Here is a 24,450-nt window from a genome sequence, read left to right as displayed (position 1 = left end):
GTTAAAAAAAAATTTTTAAGGGCCAAATATACAGCTGTAGAAAATGCACAGGATAAATGCCCATAACCCAGATAAAGCACAGTGTATCTCCAGGAACACCCTTCACTGAACAACCACCCTACGCTATTCACTAGAAACTGGATAAAAAGAAAACTTCAAACATGGTTGTGACTTTATGACAGTCATACTTCTAAGGCTACAGACCATGTAACAAGAGGAAGACAATCTTAGCACAGATTAAAGGAGTAAATCCATAAAGGTGCATGCTAAAGGGAGAGAGAGGGAGAAAAGGAGAGAGTATGCAGACAGAGTCAATCAGGGAAGGCTGCTGGAGGAAGCGTGGCTGGAGTGCCTGCTCACCCGGAAAGGCACTGCACTGAACACTGAGTGCCAGTTCTCAGCGGAGGAGAGGGATCAAGGGTGTGCATGGAAACGGTAACTGGTGTGTAAGGAGTTTTTAGTAAGTCAGGTGCTCAATACAAGGGGCCTATGTGAGAGAAAGGGCTTTGAGAAGTATACAGGTTCTTAAGAAACATTAATACAGTAAAACTTCAGAAAGCTAGAATCCTAAAGAAAAAGTCCTTCTGAATAGTTCCATGGATTCCTAGGGCTATAGCTGTTTGCACCAAAATCTATTTTTAACCATGTGGATAGAAATAATTTTATCTTCTTCCAATTGAGCTAAAAAGGCTTGTGGACTTAGAGAGCAATTTCCAGAACACTCGTTGCCAACTCTTCTTATTGCCCACCCATCTTCCCCATGAACTGACAGTTCGGCCAGACAAACATGAAAGCAGGCCTGCCAGGCCACCACACAAGACTCACTAAAAGCATCTTCTCTAGGCCCTCCTAGCTCTGAGTTTGGGAATACCGTTACTGAGGGAGGATTAAGTGCCCCCAAGAACTCTGACGTCTGTCCTTGACTGCCTCTGCAGTCAGGTTCCACTGATGAACATCTCAGTGAGCCTGCTCCGGGCGCTCACTCTGTATAATTTTCTGTTTTTAATCCGCTGTGGGCTTGAAAACTAGAAAACTGATACAGAATTATTTTAATATTTTAGCAATACCTATCAGGATTACGCAGGCATGTTTTGTTTTGTTTAACATACACATGTCTAGGTTGTGTCCCCAGAGATTCTAATCTGGAAAGGTCTGCGTGTGTTCCTGCTCTCTGTGCAATTACAGCAGAGCTTCACAGAGGTGAGAACTACTGCTAGAAAATACGAGTGAATGGTCTCTGTGTGAGGCCTGAAGTTCTCCCATAAGTAAACTACATTCTCCTACTTGCTTCCTATCACTCTGCTATGTTAGATGGTATCATGAAAGGATATCGTCAGGGAAGTCTGAGGGCATTAACTCTGGCACCAGCACAGACTCCACGGCAGGAGTAAGCAATCCACACAGGGAAGGAACCAAGCACACTCCCTGGACTACAAGTAAACACAAAAGGGGGTGACAAAACTAAAGTTTTCAAGTGCGGGACACTGTTGGCATTAACAATAAAAGGCAGAAAGACGCATCTAAGTTTACAACTATTGGCAAAAGAGAGGCACTGTACATTTTTAAGCAAAAGATTTAGGATAACACCTCCACAGCTGCATGCAATACGTAACAACAGCTAGAGATCTGAATGAATGAGGATGAGCAATCACAAAAATGATACAACATTTCAAAGACAAAATAATAAGGGCAGAGAATGTGGTAGTAAGCTGTAGAAATAAAGAATAGATATAACATTTTTTGAACGACAGTAACTGCTTACAAACTGACCACATACACCCTCACCCCAAGATAAGACATTTCCTGCAGCAGTTTGCATATAGTAAAAGAACAGCATAAATTCAGGACATGGTTTGCTACCTGAAACAGTCACAGTCAACCCTGGGTCAATAATTCCACTGTTGGGCCTCACACAGTATCGACGAGGTGCCGTAGTCTTCACTTTGAAACACACCTTTCTATCCGACGGATTTCGCAACTTAAGATTTGTAGTGACTACATCTGTGAAGGGGCCTGTGAGGTTTAAAAACCAAAAACAGGGAAAAAAAAATTTTAATTGGATTCACACACACACACACACAAGCAGAATTCAAAACTGGATGCACATAACCTCAATTTTATATAGAGTATGTACTGAAAGTCTGTGTACCTAAATATACCTCCAGGTATACACACACAAAGGAGTTTTATTTTCTTCTTCATTCCTTACCAGACTTTATAAAATCACTACATGAACATGTATTGTTTCTATCAAATAAAATATATTTTTAAAGTTTCAATTTATGAAATAAGCCCAAAATTGTATTCCTAGAGTATGCTCTTACCACATGACTGAAAAGATCGGGATTTCCAGTGGTCTGCAAACCAATGCCAATCTTCAGATTCACCTGACAGAGCCGACCACAAAACCTCTCCATCAGAAGCCGACGAACCCAATGACAGGGTGCTCTTGCTTCACCTCAACTAAGTTTGATCCCTTCACTCGTTCATTCTTTCACTCACATATTTGTCAAGTGTTTATTAAGAGCACTGTGTCAAATACTCTACATACAAAGTTTTTTTTAAGCTTTGATTCTACACCCAAACATAAAACTGCAAAACAAAGAACCCAAAAGGTGATGCAGTCCTGCCTGAATTAAGTAAGTCCTAAACCATTTTTTGTTTAAAAAAGGGGGGAGTGAGGTGTGGAGAAACAGTACCACCACTTTTGTTCTTGGCGGTAGAAAAGCCTAAAGATATTTTATACAGGTTTAGACAGTAAACTGAATACCTGTTAATTTGGAGACTGAAGATAAATATGTCTCAATGGAAGCAACAACCACACACTTCTAACTAACCCAAAAGCAATTTTCAGTGGTTTCTAAAACAATTAATTTTAAGTTATACTTTAAAAAAAAAAAAAAGCTAGAAGGCTGAAATCAAAGACAACTATTATAAAGGCTATCTTTCCTTTATTAAATAAACCAGAAAAAGTATGTCTTTTAAAACTTTAAAATATTTCTAGTTTAGAGTCCAGACTGAGAAGATTCCCCAACTCTGCCAGATAAAGTTTCCCATTTTGCTGAATACTGGAAAATTATCTTAGACAAAGGCTTGAAGGGGAACAACAGACAGACAATGCAGAGGCACTAGGAAGAGAGCAGGGGCTGAAAGTAGACCTGCCTGATGCAAGGAGAGGAAAAGAAGAGACTTGAAATGAAAGGCACTTATTTCAGGTCCTAGGAAATGAATTAATTTTATCCTATGCTTAAAGTTTGTGAGTTGTAAGATATTTTCTAAAAAAATAAAGATTTGGAACTGGGATAAAAGGGAAGAGACAGAAATAAGAGAACATTAGAAGAAAGCATATAAAGGCAGAGAACCAGTTATGGAAAAAATTCTAATGTGGAATAGGCATTTAAATCAACAAGTACACATTTTTAAAAAATATATATACAATATATATAAGAACTACAATCTTTTGGATAGCTTGCTTGAATTATATGGTCAAGTTAATCACTGCATTTATATATTATTTTACATCCTTTGCTGCTTCTTCAATCCCAATTGCTTGCATTTTTTGGCTAGCAGCTAACTACCCCACCATACACTGGCCCGGGGGAGTGAAGGGGAAAGCTCCAATCTGTCCATTTTGCTGCGTGAATCCACAAAATCATTGGCTAAAGACACATTTTAAGCTATTAAAACTACGAGTTTTAAAGACATAGATTCCATTTCTTAACATTCTGAAAATCCATAAATTACTACAGATAACTGAGAATGTGTACATGTTTATGTGACTATTTCAACTAGGATTTTAACATTAGCATTAAGTATAAATTTATTTTTTAAAGTTTCTTAGTAAAATAACAAAGGAAACATTTTACAAAATTTTAATTTTGAAAAATCCTGTATTTTTATAACAATTACGTAAGTTTCAATTTGTAATTTTAAATTCAATTTTTTTAATTTCCCCAATTTTAGAGGAAAGTACCAACTATCCAAAACAAGGTAAAATAACTGATTTTTTAAACTGACTTAGAAAATGATGATGTGTCAATTTTCATCAACATATGAATTCTGAAACAGTACTTACATTTTATGTTGCCCAAAAGGGATTATAAATCTTAAATAATAGATTGTGGTCTTTCTAGACATAAAAATGCAAACTACCTAAAGATGAAGATAATATGTCAAAAGAAAAAAATTCTACCAATTCAAAAGCCAAATTCTTTACTGAATATGTTAACCTTATCAGTAAAATGTAAAATTACCTACAATAAAGCCACCTAACAAATGAATTTGAAATTTTCTACTCCACTGTGTCCCTCTAACCAAGCCTCTCACAGTAAGGGTTGCTCCCAGCAGCCAGTTCAGAGTCTGAGCCCATTTTCCTGGTTAAGATGCAAAATCAGCAAGTACTAATGACCACTAGCATAATAACCAGATTTAATTGCTTGAAGAGGTCTTAGGCAGAAACATCTGTTCCACCTTTGTGGGTCACAGAAACTCTTTAAGAATCTCATGAAAACTATATACTAACCCAGAAAAACATACACAGGCAAATATTCACAACAATTTTACCTTGGGTTTTTCTGGAGGGTGAGGGTGAGATGGGGCGATCTGGGGTGGGGGTGTATCGTGGATTCCTGGAGCCTGCAGGTTAAACAGACCCAATAGAATCTACCCTTACAGGCCCTCAAAAATAGAGGAAAAGTTATGTAATATATCTGCTACAACACAAGCCTAAATCCAGGGTAATACTGCCACTGTCAGGTACTTCTGTCTGACATTAGGACTGGGTGGTGCTACTGTTGCGGGGTGGGGGGTAGAGAGGAACAGGATGTTAGACATTTCACAACACCCGGGTAGATCCATGCAATCAAGTACAGTATTAAGCCCCCATCCCACCAGATCTTCACATACCCCTCCAGAAATCCACACTGGTTAAAAAAAAAAAAAAAAACCTCTTTCCCAGAAATACATCTATTGTATAAAACAAGAAACCTTTTTCTCTTTCCCTAAAATTCTGAAAGGTGAGTTCACCATTACAGAAAATTATTCTACCAACAGCAATGTCACTCAGGACACTTAAATTCCTACAAACATCTGGTCCAGTCAGCACACATGTATGGGTGACACATTCACATGATTCTACCCACATGCATAAATATTCTCTTGCCCTTATTTCAAAACGTTAGAGAAAACCCTCTATCAGATAACTCCTCCCTTAACCTCCCTTAAATCCAAACTCATTTATTTAAGTAGGTTACAGGGATCTAGCTAATTCATTAGTCTTCTACTATAGTCATGCCCAAACATTTACACACTGAAATGCATATTTCATCACAAATTCACTTTCTTCTCCTTTATGTTACAGTTAGGGCATTATATTAAAAAATTTTAACTGTGTATGTTGGTATGTAATTTTATATATGAATTTCACTTCAGGATGGAAAAATGGGCATTACAAAATATAAAATATCAAAATGGGATATCGTGTCAAATAAGGTTAAAAACCACTGCATTATATCAATAATCTCCTGCTTTACTAACATCCCCTGCAATGCTTAGGTGCTTAAACCATTAAGAAAAACAAGTAAATGGTTACCATAAAAATCAGGAGTTAACTTTGCAGGGAGAAAGTACTAGGAGAGCTTTGCAACACACAAGTTCTATTTCTGAACCTGAGCAGTGACTGCAGAGCTACTAACTTCTTGATAATTCTTTAAACTGTACATATTTTTCTTTTATGAAAAACAGTAAAGATTTTTGTTTTTGTTTTTAAGAAAAGCTGACCCTTGGTGTAAGCTTAAAAAAAAAAAACTGAAAGAAAATTGAAAAGCAGTGTTTTGATGAAAAAGTGAAACATTCGAAGCAACTTATATAGGAAATAAATACTCACGTTTTGAGGATTTCTAAAACTTAATCCCTGTAATTGAAGAAAATCCTGCCATTTGTCCAATATAAACGCTTAGTTTATCATTTAGAAACAATCACTACAACAGTCCATTTTATGATTACTTGATTGTAAACTACTCACCAACCACAGGTACCACCTGATACTTCCTACTTCACAGATGAAATTTCACTGTTCATATGTAAAAATATACCATATAAAACAAAATTCCACACAATACAGATAACATTTACTTGAACTCTTTTACTGAAAAAACAATTAAATTTTAAAACTCCACCTTTTAATTACACAGGCTGCCCTCCTTCAATCTCCCACGCCACTTCCTGTCACTAAGTATTCTATCCTCGCTCTACTACATTATCATTCCCAGTAAGCCAAAGTCCTATTCTCAGTCCCAAATTCTAACAGATGGAAATGTAACATACATAAATACGGTCCCTGTATTAAAAAGTTTGGAAAAAACTTGGAACTTCAAAAATGTAGGAAAAGTTTAGGGCAGCTCACCCAGAAGTATGTCCTAAGTGAGACTCGCCTGACTCCTTTACCTAAATATATATTTCCGGCATGAAACGCTGTATACCTAAAATTTAGAGCAGGACTTCCCTGGTGGCGAAGTGGTTAAGAATCCACCTGCCAATGCAGGGGACACAGGTTCGAGCCCTGGTCCAAGAAGATCCCACATGCCGCAGGGCAACTAAGCCTGTGCGCTTAGAGAATCAAATTTTATTTCAGGATAAGTGGTCCTGAATATAGCATGGAGCATTTCAGAAATAGAAAAGGCCTCTGGGATGCAGCTCAAGAATAAACAGGCTATGTGCACCAATGTTAACTCATGAACTCCGTAGCATCGTTTAGACCAGCAACCCGGAGGTCTGTTGGGAGACAAGTCTCCATGGGTCTCTACCATTTCTGCACCTTTTGCCAGTGGAGGCCCTGGAGGCTTTCATACAGACTGTCTTTTCAAGGATCTACTACATAGTGAACAGTCTTGCATCTGACTGTTAGCATCTCCCTCGTGAGGAGAGGGCAGGTTTGTTTGCTGTCCAGTGTGATAATGCTCAGGTCCTCCTCTGGAAAAAGGTCAGGCAGGTTTCTGTGCAGCCCATCACAAAAGATTCAGAGGCCCTAGACTCAAGGTTTCTCAGCTATGACACAAACCCACCAGGTGGGCAGCACCCACCTGCACTGAACCCCTTTGTGTTGCCCCCATGGAATCTGAGGGGCAAAGGAAACCAACACAACTATGAAGTTGCTGCCTGCAGTGCCCTGAGAATAACATCCTTTGTCTCTAAACCCAGGAGTCCCATGTCTTCTACAGCACCTTTAACACTGAAGCAGGCTCACCTTTCAGACTCTCCGGTTCTGGACAAGCTCTGAGTTCTTGGCTATGGGGTACAGACTGAGTTAGTGACCTCGGGGGGATAACAGCAGAAAGTGCAATGAACCAAAGCATGCATCTCTGAGGAGAAACAAGGGTGACCATACAACTACCAACTACCATAGCACAGTGTCCCTACCTCTCTCCCTGCACGTCTCACTTTATTATTTATGTATGTCTTAAATCACCCACTAACTATAAGCTCCCTGAGAAGAAACCAGCTCATCCCTGAATGAACTGGAGTAATTCACACTGGCCTTAACCTGAGTATGGCTAAGCAATCACATGGATTGTTCTTAGTCAACATGCAATAACAACAAAAAATATCAGAAGTAGGGCTTCCCTGGTGGCGCAGTGGTTGAGAGTCCGCCTGCTGATGCAGGGGACGCGGGTTCGTGCCCCGGTCCGGGAGGATCCCACATGCCACGGAGCGGCTGGGCCCGTGAGCCATGGCCGCTGAGCCTGCGCGTCTGGAGCGTGTGCTCCGCAACGGGAGAGGTCACAGCAGTGAGAGGCCCGCGTACCGCAAAAAAACGCAAAAAATCAGAAGTATGTACGTTCTACTATGACTCTAGGTATTCATAAATCATTTACCCCAGCATGACATTTTCACTCCTCCATCCTATCTGTACTGAAACAGAACAGGTAAAAATCCTAATGAGGCAGGCTGGATGCTCAGCTCAAATATATAAATAATGTAGCTGTAGTGAAGTCAGTGATGACTACTTCAATGTTTCCACAGGTGTTAGCAAATTAACGGCTGCATCGCTGATTAAACAGCTTTCCAGTAACAAAGGGTTATGTTGCTGAATATGTCTTGCTACGTTAAGTTAATCACACATCTGAATTATATGCTGTACAGTATACAGAATATCTACTAAGAACTCCCACAGTAATAGTAGCATGGCAGCAGTAGTAAGAGTAAAAATAGTGATAACAGAAGTTTTTACAATCTAGCCTTTACTGGACACTCACCATGTATCAAGAGTTTTGCGTGAATTACGTCACTAACCCTAATAACAAGCCTATGAGGCTGATACTTTTATTACTTACCCTCATTTTACAGATGAGTCAACTCTGAGTCAGAAGTTAGAATACTTGTCCAAGGTCAGACAAGCACAAAGCCACGGAGGTGGGAAGTCAGGTCTGCCTCCAGAGCCTGAACTCTCATAAATTCTCTATGTATTTTATGCAAATACCTAAGCTATATTTATTTCCTAATTCATAAGCCATTCCAGGCGGATTTCTGCAGTGTTAAAGCATGAAACTGTAATCAAATCAGTAATATAAGAAAAAGATTTTTATTGGATATTTTATTGTATTTTCCTTGGTTCCACAGGATGAATATTTCTGGAAACAAGTATCAAACACCAAGAAAACAGTTTTTATGTTTTACATCAAAGAAAGCCCTAAAACATCTTCATTACAAATTTTAAAGATGAAGTTACCTTAATTTATTTACTGTACTTTTTTCCCAAACACACTGAAATCTCAGACTTGAGCGAATGTAAGCTCCATGAAGACTGGGTCTCTGTTCTATTTGCAGCTGTATCCCCAGCTGGACAATCCCTGACATAGTAAGTACTGAATAAATATTATTGTACAAACATTAATGTAAAAATAAACAGAAGACCACTTTCCGGGAAACAAAATGAGTCATTTCTATTCAAGATGGTTTACTTATTAAAGCACTAAACACATCTTCTTATAAGCTTTCATTAACCTTACAAAAGTATGGACCCTGAGATTAATACAAAAGCCAAACCTGCTTATTTTATTTAAACCTTCTACTATTTAAGGAAAGCTTTGATTTCTTAAACTGCTTCACTGCCCTTGTTTATCCACATTAAATAATCAACAAAGAATTTCAAAATGTATCATGAAAAAAATGTCCAAAATCCACTTAACGTAGTAGTGTGTCATCATTAAAAAAAAAAAAAAAAAGTTTTCCCACTCCAGGGGCTTAAAGTTATAGTTAAAAGTAACCAACAGGCAGGAACCATGTCTCTTCTTTCTTTTTCAACACTTTCAGTTAATGCAGCAGTGTTCTGAGCACAAAGTTAAATACTCATCCATCACCTTCCTGAGGGGGAGGGGGACGGGGCAGGGGCGAGGGGGACGGGGCGGGAGGGGGGGTCTGCTATTGATGGTGTAGGTACTGACTTTTGTAAAAAGCATAATGTAAAGCAGAAACTAACACATCATTGTAAAGCAATTATACCCCAATAAAGATGTTAAAAAAAAAAAAAAGCATAATGCAGTGTGCTGAGTTAGAGGCTCACAATCCAACACCATCAACACGGTGACTGACCTTGAGCAAATCATGTCACTTCTCCAGCCCCGTCTAACCCTCCACTCTAGCTCAGTACACAAAACCATCTCTAAGACTCCTCTCAGCCCTCAAAGTATGTGATATTTATAAACAACTTTACTTACTGCCTTAACTAGAAAACACCTACTACTCCATTGTAACATGGCCGGTAATTCAATCCTAGATGATCACAGCCTCACTGACATTTTGTATAAAGCTACTAAACATTTTAGAAGTACTTTTTCTGACCCTCTGATGCACAGACTGCTCACTCGGACCTAAACAATCTTTGTGACACAGTCCTGAAAACAAGTGGGAGAGTACAAACAACGTTGTCTTCACACAGAAATGAAACATTTTGATTTGTAATATTTTTATATAAGTCTTATGTCCTTCCACTGTGTAACTTTCTAGAGAAAAATAAGATGTACACACAAAAAAAATTTTTTTTCATGCTTGCACTCAGGATTAAACATTAAATATGCTTAAATTAACACCTTTGTTAAAACAGAAGTAAGTGTTCCATATCTGAAGACTTTACTTTTTAAAATCTAGGTAGGCAGGATGGGAAAGAATAAAAGAGAAATGGATATCTTCGGGAGAACCTGAAATAAATGTTTTTAACACCATTTACAGATCTAAAGTTCCTGTTAGATTATAAGCAAAATACTTATAACATGGGAAAATTATCACAATAATATTAACTAAAAAATATAGGATATAAAAGAGTCATACACAGAAAAAATAATCAACTGTTAACAGTGATTATTTAGGGACTTCCCTGGTGGTCCAGTGGGTAAGACTCTGTGCTCCCAATGCAGGGGGACTTGGGTTTGACCCCTGGTCAGAGAACTAGACCCTACATGCATGCCGCAACTAAGAGTTCACATGCCACAATTAAGAAGTCTGTATGCTGCAACTAAGACCCGGCGCAGCCAAAATAAAGAAATAATTTTTTTTTTTAAGAAACTGGTTATTTATAGGTGGTAGGACTAAGTAATTTTTATTTGCTTTATACTGTTCCATGCTTTTTCAACTTTCTACATTAAGCATTGATTTTATAATCAGAAGGGACTTTTAAACGTGAATTCATATTACCTTAATTTGTTCAGAAAATCTTTTATTTTTAAAGTGGAGGGGTGGGGACTGAAAAGATACAGAAAAAGCTATCTTTTGAAGATGCTGTTACTGAGATTTTTGGCAGTAGGAACAGTACTTAGAAAACAAAACCAAGGGATTCATCTTCCCCTATAAGCTATAAAAGTAAAATCTGTTCATAGAGAAAACAGAAAACACACTCCATGATGTAAAGGTGCTCTATACCTTTAAAGGTATAGCAGTCACTCCAATTCATGTCAGATTATCCAAATACCAAAATAAAAATATGTATGTGTATATATATATACACACACACGTGTAAATATATATGGATGAGTAGATATATATGGAAGTATATAGCTACAAAATAAAAGGCTGTCAAAATGTAGGCCCATAAGAAATCTGTCAATTTATATTACAAACTAGTACTTTAAAGCTCTCTCATATTAACAATTCTTTAACATAACTATTTTTAAAAATGGCCACTGAATCCAATCACATCCTTTAAAAGCTTAACCATAAGTAACTAAACATCTCATTCATTTAAACCTGAATTTTGAAAACAGTACCAAATGTTCAAGGTAACTATCCTAGAGAACTCCCCAAATGCCAGAGAAAAGTAGCTAAGCAAACTATGGTATATTGGGACTTCCCTGGTGGCACAGTGGTTAAGAATCCGCCTGTCAATGCAGGGGACACGGGTTCGATCCCTGGTCTGGGAAGATCTCACATGCTGCAGAACTAAGCCTCTGCGCCACAACTACTGAGCCTGTGGCTCTAGAACCCGCAAGCCACAACTACTGAGTCCACGTGCCACAACCACTGCAGCCCACGTGCCTAGGGCCCATGCTCCGCAACAAAGAGAAGCCACCGCAATGAGAAGCCCCCGCACCGCAACAAAGAGTAGCCCCTGCTTGCCACAACTAGAGAAAGCCCGTGCGCAGCAATGAAGACCCAATGCAGCCAAAAATAAAATAAAATTTTTTTAAAAAAATAAATTTTAGGGCTTCCCTGGTGGCGCAGTGGCTGAGAGTCTGCCTGCCAATGCAGGGGACGCGGGTTCGTGCCCCAGTCCGGGAGGATCCCACATGCCGCGGAGTGGCTGGGCCCGTGAGCCATGGCCACTGAGCCTGCGCATCCGGAGCCTATGCTCCGCAACGGGAGAGGCCACAACAGTGAGAGGCCCACGTACCACAAAAAACAAATAAATTTAAAAAAAACTATGGTATATTAATGACACGGCAACAAAAATGGTATTTATAAAAATTTAAGACATTAGTTGAGGTTATTTTTATAAAGTGAAATGTGTCACAGTCATAAAGTTGAACAGTCTCATAAATGTTGAAGTCTAATTCTATTTAAGCAAGGCATTTTATTATGAAGAATAAAATCATACTTAAGCATTGATTATAAAGATGAAAGCAATCTCAATGACACAGGACATGAGGTACAGCTGGCCTCACAGAAGGCTGCATTCAAGAGAAACTGATACTGGAACCACAAGACCTCTCTTGCCTGCTTTCCTCTCCCTGTTCTCTCTCAACTGGCTACTTCTGCTTGACATGGCCCAAATCTGCCACTGTCTCCAAGTCTCTGCGACCTTAAAACTCTAAAACCTATCGTGTTTAAAGAGGAGGCTTCCACATTGTGACTAATCATCAGTATGTATACATTGGCTGGCCAGCGAGGTGCCCACCACTGAACCCTCAGCACTGTCTGGACGAAGAGGGATCCTGTGAACTTACACGCTGCTTAGACCTACTTGCCTCTAATACAGTCTATGGGCAGGGCCCATTCTTTGAGAAATAAATACCCCAAACTAATCTACCACGCTCTCACAAGAGACCACCAATTGATCCTAACAGTAAGAGCCCAATGAAAACAGATGTATGTACAGTTAGTTATAAATTAGATTTGCTTTCAAACAAACATGATTGTCTTGATTGTCTACTTGTCTTTATATGCCTTGATTTCTGAACTGCTACGGTATAGTTACAGACTTGTTTTCTATTGACCTAATATAACTGCTTTATTATTAAAAAAAAAAAGACTTCAACCTGTATAAAAGGCTTAAGTTATTAATAAAAAATAAAACAAAGTATTACAGGTAGGACAAATGAAACTTTTGATATAATCTCTCAAAGTACTGAGTCTAATAACAAAATAATTTTTTTCTCTTACCATTAAAAGCACTGAATGTTCATTGCAGAAATCTTGGAAAACACAGAAAAGTAAAAACGTAAAAACAAAAGCATCCTAAAGTAGAGCTAATGACTGCTAACGTTATTTCCTTTCTGATCTTTTCCCTCACACATATTACCATAAATGCACTCATACTTATGCAACTTTTCACAGGAGGGATAAGGCGGTCATCACCAATGAACTTAACATCACTAGAAGTTGGACAACCAGACGTTATCCACACCTGATGTGACACAATTCTATCTGTGCAGTATTTTTACCAAAAAAATACTGAAACCTGAATCTTCAAGCCCTTAAATCCAACTCCAAATTTACAGGAACTACATACCAGAAATATCAATAAGGGACATTCCACTGGACAACAACCTGGTCTTTTCAACAAGTAAATGGTATAATAAAAAGGAAGTGGTGGAGGCACTGTTAAGATTAAGATGACCTGGATACAACAGCCACATGCAATGCACAGACTGAACAAACCAACTAAAAACCAGGACTGTAATTGGTAAGATTTCAATAGATGAAATATCAGATTATTGAAGAATTATTTTTGGTTTTATTAAGTGACAATGGTGTCATGATTCTGCAAATAAAATTACCCTTTTTTTGTTTATCAGAAATGCAAGCTCAGGTATTTAGGCTTGAGATGTTAACAGCCAGAATTTGTTTAAAATACTGTGGTAACCCTGCCTCCCCAAAAAACACAGTAAAATACTAATAATCATTAAACTTAAGTATATATTAAATTATTAAATTTAAGAGTATAGAGGTTTCATTAAGTGTATAGAGGTTTTTGGGGGTTTTTTTTAAGTGTATAGAGGTTTCTATGAATGTTTGAAAGTTTTCATAAGAAATTTTAAACAGATTAATTTGAGTCACTTTTCAGTTATAATAAACCCAGGAAACAAGCATTTTCAAAAATAACCCCCTCTTGCATTTAATTCTTTTTTTAACAAGAATTTTCTTTGGTAGTTATACAAAATAATATTACATTTTGTGGTCTGTAAAGTTTAATAAGCTGGCAAACATGTAATTTTCTTTTAAACCAACTTTTTATGAAGGAAAGTAGGATCCATCCTGTATTAACCACTATCTCCTCTGAAAAACAGTTCTTTGACATCCAGATGTCAATCAAGATAGAAAAGCAACAAGAAAAAGAGAGTCAGGAAGAGCCTCTGAGAAAATAAAAGGGTCCTTGCTAACAAATTCTCTTCACAGACCATCTCTGCATGGTTAAGGAAGGTCCTACTTAAAGGAAATCTAACAGTAAACCAACAACAAAATTACCAACACTAACAATCACAAAATACCAAACTTTGCAGAACTTAACTCAACCAAGGTCTCCCAATTCTTTACATATGTAAAGAGAAAAACTGTGTTTTCCTTTTGCAGGGAAAACTTGTGTCTTCCTTTTGCACTCAACTGTCATATACGTTCACAAACCCTGACAGGCGGACCACCACCCAAGAAATCACCCAGTCCCACTTCTCACTTAACAAATGAAAAAGGTGAAGCATAAAGAATGAACCATGTATCTACTGTTAGTCAGCTCTTAACAAAATACCCTTTTCTGGAACTACAAAACTCTGAAAACACAAGTACCTGAAAAGGCAGATGAAAAACCCTACTGAAAAGAGATCCAAGACAGAAAACATAAGAATTACAGGAGAAATCATCTGAATCTTATTAGTGCAATCAACACTCACTGGACAATCATCCCATGCCAGATCCTGTTATTATGGACATAAAAATAAATGAGCATATCCTCAAGTAATTTACAGTACAGACTGTGAGAGAAAAGTACGTAAACATAAATACTACACAATGGTGAGTGCTGTAACTGCAGACAAGCACAAGCTTGGATAGTGGCATGAAGAAGGCAGTGACCAAGTGACCCAGGAAAATCAAAGACAGCACAAGAGGAAGGGGCTCTTGAAGTGGAGAAAGCCTGCCTGACAGGAGGGAGGACAACACTCTGAAAAGAGCACCTGGAGAGGCTTGCAACAGCTGAGAGCGTCTGGGGAGATGGTTTCATATAACCAAAGCCACGGCAGGAGAGAAATGAAGAGGCAGGCGGTGGATGTGGAGCTTTGTCAAGTGCATAATGGGAAAATGGTGCAGGTTCTTCCACCCAGGGAGCAACGGTATCAGGTGTACATCTTTCAAAGGGTAGTTCTTTCTAGCATCCATGTAGATGACAGGCCGGAGGGAGGGGATGCTAGAGAAAAGGAGACCAGCTGCTGACCAGTAAGGGAAAGAGAGTCACCTGAAGCAAAGAAATTAGCCAAACCCAGAGCGCTCCCGAGTAACACGCCCTAACACGCCCGTACCACCAAAGGCCTACGACTCACCTCCTCATGACAACCCTGAAAGGACCTAAATGTAGCTAACCTGTCCAAGGAGATCGGGACCTTCTTCCCCCACTCCCCCTGGGTAAAACGCACCCGTTCTCACAAGACAGCCAGTGCCTGTTGTCCCCTCTCTCCAGGTGTGTAAGCCAGAAATCAGAGCCTTCAAGACACACTCTCCCAGTGCACACACCTAAGAGACCGCCGGGTCTCACCAGCTTTACGGTCTTTAACTTTTTGCATCTCCAACACCACCCCACAAGCGGTCACCTCTTGCGTGGACAGCAGCAGCCGCCTAATTCATCTCTCCCTCCCATATTACTCCATGTTGCTACCACAAGAGTGTTTCCTTAACTACAAATATGACATCACTCCACTACCTCCACACCTGTACCGTTCTCCCACTTAACATCAATGTAAAAAACCAGTTTGGGATATGCGGAGTTTGAGATGTCTGAGCAACATTCAAATCCAGATGTCAATAAGTAATTAGTATGTATTCCAAAGGTGATTTTAAGTCTGAATTCAACACAGATTTGGGAGTGTACCAATGTGTGCAAAAAGAGAGCAAGCAGGGGAAAGAGAGGACCTTGAAACAAGGAAGCCTGAACAAGGGAAGTTCAGAGTGAGATAAAGTTGAAACCAAGTCAGAATCTCAGAAACATGAGCATTTAAGAAAAAGGTCACAAATGAGACAGTAAAGAGCAAAGAAGAAAACTAGAAGACAACTGTATCACAGAAGTCAAATGAATCGAGTTTTTAAAAAGACGAACTGTCAATAATGGCAAGTGCCAAAGAAAGGTCAAGGGAGAGAGAAAGTGGCAGTGGCCACTGCAGTAGCAATCAGGAAGCTGTGAGGACAGTGGACAGGAGGAGAGGAACAGGGAGACTGGGAACATGAACTACTTTTCCAAGAAGTCTGACTGCAAAGGAAATGAAGCACAGGAGGGACAAGTACCACAAGGAGCTGGGAGTCAAGGAAGTATTTTGTTGGCTTATTTGTTTTCAAAATGAAAGACTGAAGTGCATTTTTATGTTTAAAGGAAGAAGCCAGTGGTTGAAAATATGACCAAGAAAATATCTGATGGAACATGGTCTGAGTCATGAAAGACTTTTACCTTAACCAGCAAAAATAGCAGAACAAATAAGCTTAAATATGAGAAGGGGTTTTCTTTCTCAGAGACGAAAGTGTGGACGTGTGCCGACGAACAGGTGTAACAAGAGGAGACAGCACATCACGGAAGGGCTTGTATGTCACACTAAGAGTTAGGCTTTTATCTGGTGGGCAGTGGAGAGCTCGTTGAAAACTATTAAGGAATGGTGTAATAAGACAGCCATGTCCTATTTGGGGGGGTGAGAGGGGGCCGGAATCACCCCAGGGATTTGATGTAGCCACTGTGAAACAGGAGTGATCTGAAATACGTAAAAATGTGCCAAATACCCACCAAGAAGAGGAGTATTCCCCATCCTCACTCAGGCCTCTTCATCGTGATGTGCTGCTATTCAAAGACGCTTTGGCTGACACACTGCAGGTCCCTCGTCACTCAGAGAGCTTAGTTTTCTTTACTGATGTTACTGTTATGGGCCACCTTCAATACAGTGGTTTTAGTCTATTTTCCTCTTTCTCTGATCATTAAGAGGAAGAATACATTCACAATTTATTTTAGCATTTTCTAAACTTTCTTCTCCACACTCTCCTCTAGAATTACTAACAGGTTGGAAAAATAAAAATGTTGTATAATACAAAGGAAGAAATTTTATAATAGTAAATAAACATTTTTAAGGACCCCCCAAAAAAGTCTCTCACATGTAATACCAAATTTCAAATCTGAATTCTAGGTCAAATTACTGCCAGGGCTTAAAAAACAGAATTTGAAAATATCTACCTCTTTTTTGTTACTAATGCAACAAAAGAACTACTTTAGAATTCATGACATCATTATAAAAGTCTTTTCATATAAACAATTGTATAAAACAATAAACTTCAATAAAATAGAGGTATGTGGAAAGTCTATTAAACTGCTCTCTGCTTCTCCACAATTGTGCAGTGATGATAATTCATATCAAGATGACTCTGTTATGCATATAACAGAAAAATTCACCACCCAACCTCAGAATGATTCAATGACTCACTCCTGGAGAAACCATCTCAATCAAATGTAAAATCAAACTAATTCAAATAAACCTACCAGCAGGTGACATTTGGCAAAACTATCCTTTAATAGACTTTTACTTAAACTGAAAATTACGGGTAATTCACGGTAGAGTTAAATGACTTTTTATACCACCATCAAATGAAGCATAAAGAGATTGTTGATTCTAACTGAGTCTCCTCACTTAGTGTTGAACTGCTCTTCGGAATACAGACAACTTTCCATCAGAGCAATCTATTTACCTTTGACTAAAAGAATAACTTTTATTAAGAAGTTCAAATGACACCAAATGTCACTTCCCAATTCATCCTACCCCTCCTCTTTCCCAATCCTCCCCATTACCCCACTTTTAAACCGAAGCACACAGCAACCCACTGGGTATTTAAGTACAAGCCAACCTTCTCTCACATCAGTAAAGGAGCAAACCATTCCCTTGACCAGCCCTCCCCCTTCCCCATTTGAAAGCAAGCTGCTTCCTAAAGCAAGCGGGGAGGAAGGAAGAAGGGGCTTCTTTCCTCATACTTGTTTTGCCTCTGTTACAGCATCTATATGTCTTTTCCGTCTAGGAGTTCTTCAAGGGCTGAGATAAAACCTAGCACATTTTACTGTTATTGATTGTATGCTTACCCCATTAAACCAAACTAACTGTGGACCTTTCCTCCACCTTGCTTAGCACTGAATCCCCAAATGTAAGCTGACATCTGCTGAATAAATTACTCATTGTTGAATACTCTTAATCAAATATAGAGATGACACAAATCTTTTTTTTAAGTTTTTTTTAAGTCTTTATTGAATTTCTTACAATATTGCTTCTGTTTTATGTTTTTGGTTTTTTGGCGGTGAGGCATGTGGAAACCTAGCTCCCCGACCAGCGCTAGAAGGTGAAGTTTTAACCACTGGACCACCAAGGAAGTCTCAGCACAAAGCTTTCACTAGTGTTTGCTAAGTAAATGGCCCAAGTGAATGTGTGTCCCTATAAAATTTCCAGTGAAACTCTTTTTTTTTAAGTCAACTTGTGTCCAAACTTTAATAGGCCCTGTGAACTACTTTCATCCATAACACAAGAACCTGTTCTATCATCATAGCTAGTAAATCTTCAATACCTTAAATGAGTTAACTATTTGGCAAGTCACTGTGTAGGGTTTTTGGTTGTTTTTTTAACTTGCCTCTTCGCTATTACTAGTGTCTTACTATGGAAACATTACAACTTCTCTAAGCAGAAAGCATCAAACTCTGCGAACATTTCCTGACCTAAAACTAGTTTTAACGGCATCCAAGTCCCTTATGGCAACATCAATAGGTTAACCAGAAGAGGAAACTTCCTCTGTAAACTCAGCCTCCCAAAAAATAAAAGCAAAATACTAAAATTCTCGGAAGAACCACACACCATAAAGGTTTACATTAAATTCCTCCACCCTAAGATAATAGCTATTTGAGTTAGGTATTATCTAAATCATTATATTCATGATTCCCCAAAAGTTTTTTTTTCCTTTCGCCTAACACTATGTAAAATCATGCCGCGCACATAAACTTGCTACAATAAAATGCACTTAGCGCCTCTCAAAATATTAATATTTCATGGAGTTGTCTTAAAACCAAATCTTTACCTAACAAGCAGCTTACTGACATTTCCATTCAAAGAAATTCGGAAACGCACTAGAGCTCCCAAAATGAAGGCTTTATACAAAACTCCTCTCATAACGTCGGAATACAACATTTTAAAACTCCTAAACTTATTTAAAGCGTTTCCTATGGAAAACAATCTGTTTTCTTTTCGGACTCAACCTTGGACTACAACGAAGGATTTGATTTAAGCACTAGAGCGGCCACGCATCTCACAGGCTCCGTGCTCGGCACAGTCCCTGAATTAAGGACAAGATACGGACTCCTGCACAAGCAATCGGATTCGGTCTCCCCGTGACGGGAGCTGGGACGGACCCCGCTTCCCCGCAGGCTCCCCGCACGCCCTCAGCATCCCCAGGAGAAACCCGCCCGAGGCGCTCCCTCGGGCCCAGCAGCCCCCGGAGTCCACGTGCAGGTGTCGCCCCGGCGCAGGTGTCGCCCAGCGCGGAGGACGTCCGGCCGCCTGTCCCCGCTGACGCAGAGCCCGGCCCGCGCCCGGCCGCCCGCCCCACACCCCCCCCACACCCCCACCCGCCCCGCCGCCCACGTCCGGACCCCGCCCCGGCCCGCGGGCCAAGGACGAGGCCGCCGCCGCAGCGAGGCGGCCGCGCGCCGCAACATGGCGGCGGGCGCGCCGGGCGGGAGGAGGCAAGGGAGCGCGCACCCCCGCGGGCGGGGCCGAGCGCGGGCGGCGGGGGAGGGGGCCCACCGGGCGCGGCCGCCACCTCCCGCCCGCCCGTCCGCCCCTCCCGCCGGCCGCCCCTGCCCACCTTTAAACTTGAGGTCTGTGGGCGGGTCGAGGACCAGGATCTGCTCATGCTTCGCCATGGCCCCGGAGGCGGACGCCATCGGAGACAGCGCAGAGCGGGGGCGCGCCCGCGGCGGGTCGCTGGCTGCGGGCGGGGGGCGGCGGCGGCGGCGGCTGCGGCGCGGCTCGGCCCGACTTGACGCGGGGCCAGCGCTCGGCTCCCGAACCCCACGCCCGCCGCTCTGTCGCCGGCTCCCTGGGCCGCCCGCCCGTCCGCAGCTCCGGGTCTCACAACTGACTCAACCCCACACCAGCCGCCGCGGCCACGCGCACTGCGATCCTCGGCGCCCCACGTGACGCCTCTGCGTGCCTACGTGCGCGCCCCGGCTGCTGCGAGGCCTCGCGCCCGGCCCGCCCTCCTTACCGCCCCGCGCGGCCGGCTGCTGCGCCTGCGCACCCCCGGCCCGCCGCGCTCCGAGCCCAGCCTAGCTGTCAAGGGAGCGGGTGTCGACGGGGCGGAGCTCAGCTCTGGGGCACGGATGCGGCGCGCACGGCGGGCGAAAAGGCGCAATCCTCGGTCCCGTTTAGCCGTAGTTAGGGTTGCGAGACTGGAGAACCCGCTACGGCATACCTAATAGCAGGAGGGAATACCTAATAGCAGGAGGAGCGGTCAGGCTTTGTTGACTACAACTCCCAGCATGCTCCGCGTGGGGCGGGGCCTCCGCCGGAGCTGGTCCCCTGTGGTGCTGCGCGGTGCTTGCTGGGAGTTGTAGTACCGGCTGTGAGCGGGCGGGAAGGAGAAGGGTCGACTGAGGTGGGGCGCGCCAACACTCATTTTGGTTCCCAGCGGGTGTCTCGTTTGCGCTAAAAAAGAAAAACAGCTTCCGGAGACTGACCCGAGGTTCACCTGATTAGAAATATAGAAGATGCCTTGTGGAAAACATGCGTGGATCTGTCAGCGTGCTCCCTAATTCTACCCATCCCTCCGTCGGCAGAACTAAATTCTATGGCTCTCCAGTCCAAGCTCTCCTCCTTCCTGAATTGTCTCCAGTAATGCAAAAGCCGAAGAGGAAACACGCCTCCTTTAAGAAGCAGACGCGTAGTTGGGGATCTGACGAGGCACACGTTATCAAACTGGAAATAAAAGTCAAAATCTACAACGTTTGTTGCCGTATCTGTTCTTCAGTTTTGACTGATAGTGATAAGCCCAAACCAAAACAGTGTCACGTTCACATGTTGGCAACGAATTCCAGCTGCAGCATTTACGGTAGCCTGTAGTAAACTGAGTCGAAGGAGAAAAATCCCAACAGCAAAGTTGCTGACCAATCTTTAACGGATTGCCAGGGTAATAGGGGACAAGAACGTGAAAAAAATGAATGTGCCGTAAATAAACCGTTACAGTGCTGCTCAAATTCAAATCCCTAGGAACCACCACGAAACAAAGGACAAATTGATGCTGCTGCCATGAAGGAGCAGCCCAGTGGGTCTAGAAAACAAATGAGACAAATGGAACCATGGCCTAGGCGCGGGCACAAAGTCTACGTTCTCACAGCAGTCCAGCCATCGGACCCCAGCTGGGAATAGCTCTCCAGAACAGCCAACCTAGCATTCGTACCAGACTGTGCCAAAGGAGAGCAATGGAAGACCTCGGAGGATGGGAGCTTGGAATAATTCGCCTATTACTATTTTAGAGCACAGCATACCCTCATTCAATAGTGCACTATTTAAGTGGTTTGTGCTTTGGTATTAATACCTTTCTTCTAACAGTTCCAAGAACTTTACAAACAACACAGCTACTCAGGACAACCTTATAACAGTTAGCAAGTGTTACTTTTGTTGTTAAATATGGAAATGAAAACACAGGTGAGAGCGTCTTATGTCAGTAAATAGAGGGGGGAGGAAGGTGGGGGAGGGAAGTCGCACAATTTTCTACTCTGCATTTTTGCTCTTCCCAAAGCCACGAAAAATGACACCCAAAAGTCATTAAGGCAACAATTTTAAATGTAATTGACATCTATTGTTTGGAATGGAGAAACAGGGACCCAATGTTCATTTTTACATTGATTAATGTGGCTACGTAAAGATCCCTTAATAAGTTATTAGCAAAAAATATACTCAAGCATATACTCTCTAACTCCCAAGTTTTCATGAGGCTAAGAGGTATGAAGTCCTTGAATATTACTTCAGCCTACTTGAATCATGAATAATTTTCACCTTTGCACAGATTATCTCTTATGCGTTTGGCAATAATAATAATAATTAAAAAAACCCACCAATCTCCAGTACAAATGGTAACAAAGTACAACTACCTTCTTCTCCATAGTTAAATATGTTAACCTTTACTCTAGAGGTGGTCTATAATTATGAATTTGTTTATGATCAATCCTCTGCGTAATTCAACTCAGTAAACATTTAAATGAGCGTACCTTCAGCAGACATTCAGGCAGAAGGATACAGAGTACAGGCTGGGTTCAAGCACCATTTTCTGCTATGTGGTCATAGCAACTTACTTCACCTCTCTGTGCCTGTTGTACATTTGTAAATTTGGAAGGATAACGAAACCTACAACCGAGGTTTGTTGTGAGAATTAAATGAGTTAATACACACAAAGAGCTTAGAATAGTGCCTCGTTCCAGCACTGTTACCTTATCATTGTTAAATGTTAAATGATTGCTGTGCCTGGCATGTGATGGGTGATTCAGTGGTGAGCCAGTAAACATGGTCTCTGCCCTTACAGGCTTACATCCAAGCAAGAGAGACAAATGTGAAATAGCTCCTTTGCAAGTAGGATTCTGTTCTTGGAATAAGTTCCACCAGTGAGTTACACTCCTGGGACATTTAAAAGTGAGACGGAGGCCGGCTTCCTTCCCCTGTCTGTTTTCTGCCGAGGCAGCCTGGAAGCTTTCTGCAGCAGCGTTCCAGCACCCAGTCACTAACTTCCTGTATCCAGAGGCGGTAAGTTGTTTCAGGGTCAGCAGGAGCAGCGGCTCCTGCTTGAGTGCAGCTTCCAGATCCCTGGGTCAGAGGTAGGGCGTGCAGCATGGGAGGGAGCAGCTGCCCTGTGGAGCGGCTCGGTCTGGCCCTGGGAGTCATTCCTGGAAAGCCCGTCCCTCCTCCCCTCCCCAGACCGTGTAAGCACCTAATTCCCCCTGTTGCGTTGCATCCTGCCTGTGATAATAGAGGGCTGCGGAGAAGGAGGCGTCAGGGAAGCCAGGAGCGGACCAAGAAGGAGGTCAGTGGTGTAGCAATCTGCTCAGCGGTCCTGTAAGGTGAGGACGGGGAGCCATCCACCCCACGGAGTAAAAGGGGGACGCTGGGGCTACAACGGGAACGAAACACAGTCACTGCACACCGTGGGCTCTTTCTAAAACATATAGATTGGTAGAGAGTGACAACCACCTGAAACATGCAGGAGGTCGGGAAGCATGATAGGGATGCAGTGCTCATGGAAGTGTGGTACGATGCGGGTGCTTGTTGTAGCCTATTTGTCAGACTTCCCTGAGAAATAGAGATTCCAAGAGCAGGCAGGTGGAAGCTTCACCAGATAAAATCAAGGCTGGAAGAAGAGTTAGAAAAAAACTTAGCCCGGGACTTTTTCTTTGTGTGACTATGTAAAGCAGTTAAAACTATAAGAGGAATAATCTTTGTTTATGAAAAATCATTTGAAGAATGTTTTCTCAATTAATCTGTTATTCTGTAAAAGCAATGTGTGATTATTGTAACAAGTGACACAACCCAAAGGCATATGAATAAAAAGTTTCCTCCTATACCTCCCAATTTTCACTCCACTTGGAGTGACCAATGCTAACTGCCTGGGTTGTGTACCACTCCTGAACTTTATCCATAGTTACGAAAACATAGCTATTTGGGTTTTGTGTTTCTTCATAAGAATTCTTGTAAAATATGTAAAACCATATGCAGTTGCTTTATTCACCTGACAGTATATTATGGATATCAGGTCAATTGGCAAAGATCTAACTCAGTTTTTTAATAGCTGAATCCATAGATTAGATTACCCTACTATGGTACCATTTGTTCCCTTATTGATGAACGTGTAAATGGATCTAGACTTTTATCACAACAAACAGCACTGCAATAAACGTCCTTATACACGCATCCTTATCATAGGATGCTTTTATTTCTGCAGGGAGATGCCCAGTGATGGGACCACTAGATCAAGGCTATTTCCTATTTCGATATATATTGCACACATTTTATCCAAAGGGTTGCAGCCGTTCCCACTTCCATCGGGAACTTATGAGAGTGTCCATCTCCTGTAGCCTCACCAAGTGAGGCTCTTCACACCAGCAACTGCAGGAGGGGCGTGTATAAGTATCCTTGGATTGTTTGGGTCAATAGTTCTGGTCTCAAAAATTGTACACTTTCCTAAATCCATCCTTGTTCATTGAATGTACCTTCTCCTCCTGCTTATTCCATTTTCTTTCTCTAGATTACAAAGATCAGAGCACCTGTAAAGCACCAGATTCTTTGCAGTTAATAATGTGTTTTCTCCCACAAATACAGTTATTCCTAAAGGAAACCAACCAAGAAGAAATCCAAGGATGCCTATGAGCAATAAATCCACATCTGACCTTATCTGACCCCTTCTAGTCTCTGACCTATCAAAACCTGGAGTAGACACTGGGTGGAGAGCACAGATTTGCTCATCAGCAGACTGGAATCCAGGCTTCAT

At 41.5% G+C, this 24,450-nt stretch overlaps 1 protein-coding gene across 1 annotated transcript in view; it reads right to left on the bottom strand.

Annotated features, from left to right (window-relative positions):
• Positions 1-19,938, bottom strand: part of VAPA (VAMP associated protein A) — a 37,435-nt gene extending 17,497 nt beyond the window's left edge. Inside the window, exons 1-2 of the mRNA XM_060170683.1 lie at positions 19,780-19,938; positions 1,861-2,013 (exon numbers count right to left, since the gene is read on the bottom strand). Coding sequence (XP_060026666.1) covers positions 1,861-2,013; positions 19,780-19,858 — 232 coding nt within the window. The 5' untranslated portion in view covers positions 19,859-19,938. The remainder of the gene's footprint in view (positions 1-1,860; positions 2,014-19,779) is intronic.
• Between the last annotated feature and the right edge of the window lie 4,512 nt (positions 19,939-24,450).

Source organism: Lagenorhynchus albirostris, chromosome 14 (assembly GCF_949774975.1).
Source record: "Lagenorhynchus albirostris chromosome 14, mLagAlb1.1, whole genome shotgun sequence".
Classification (NCBI taxonomy): Eukaryota; Metazoa; Chordata; class Mammalia; order Artiodactyla; family Delphinidae; genus Lagenorhynchus; species Lagenorhynchus albirostris.
This window is presented reverse-complemented; position numbering and strand designations above follow the sequence as displayed.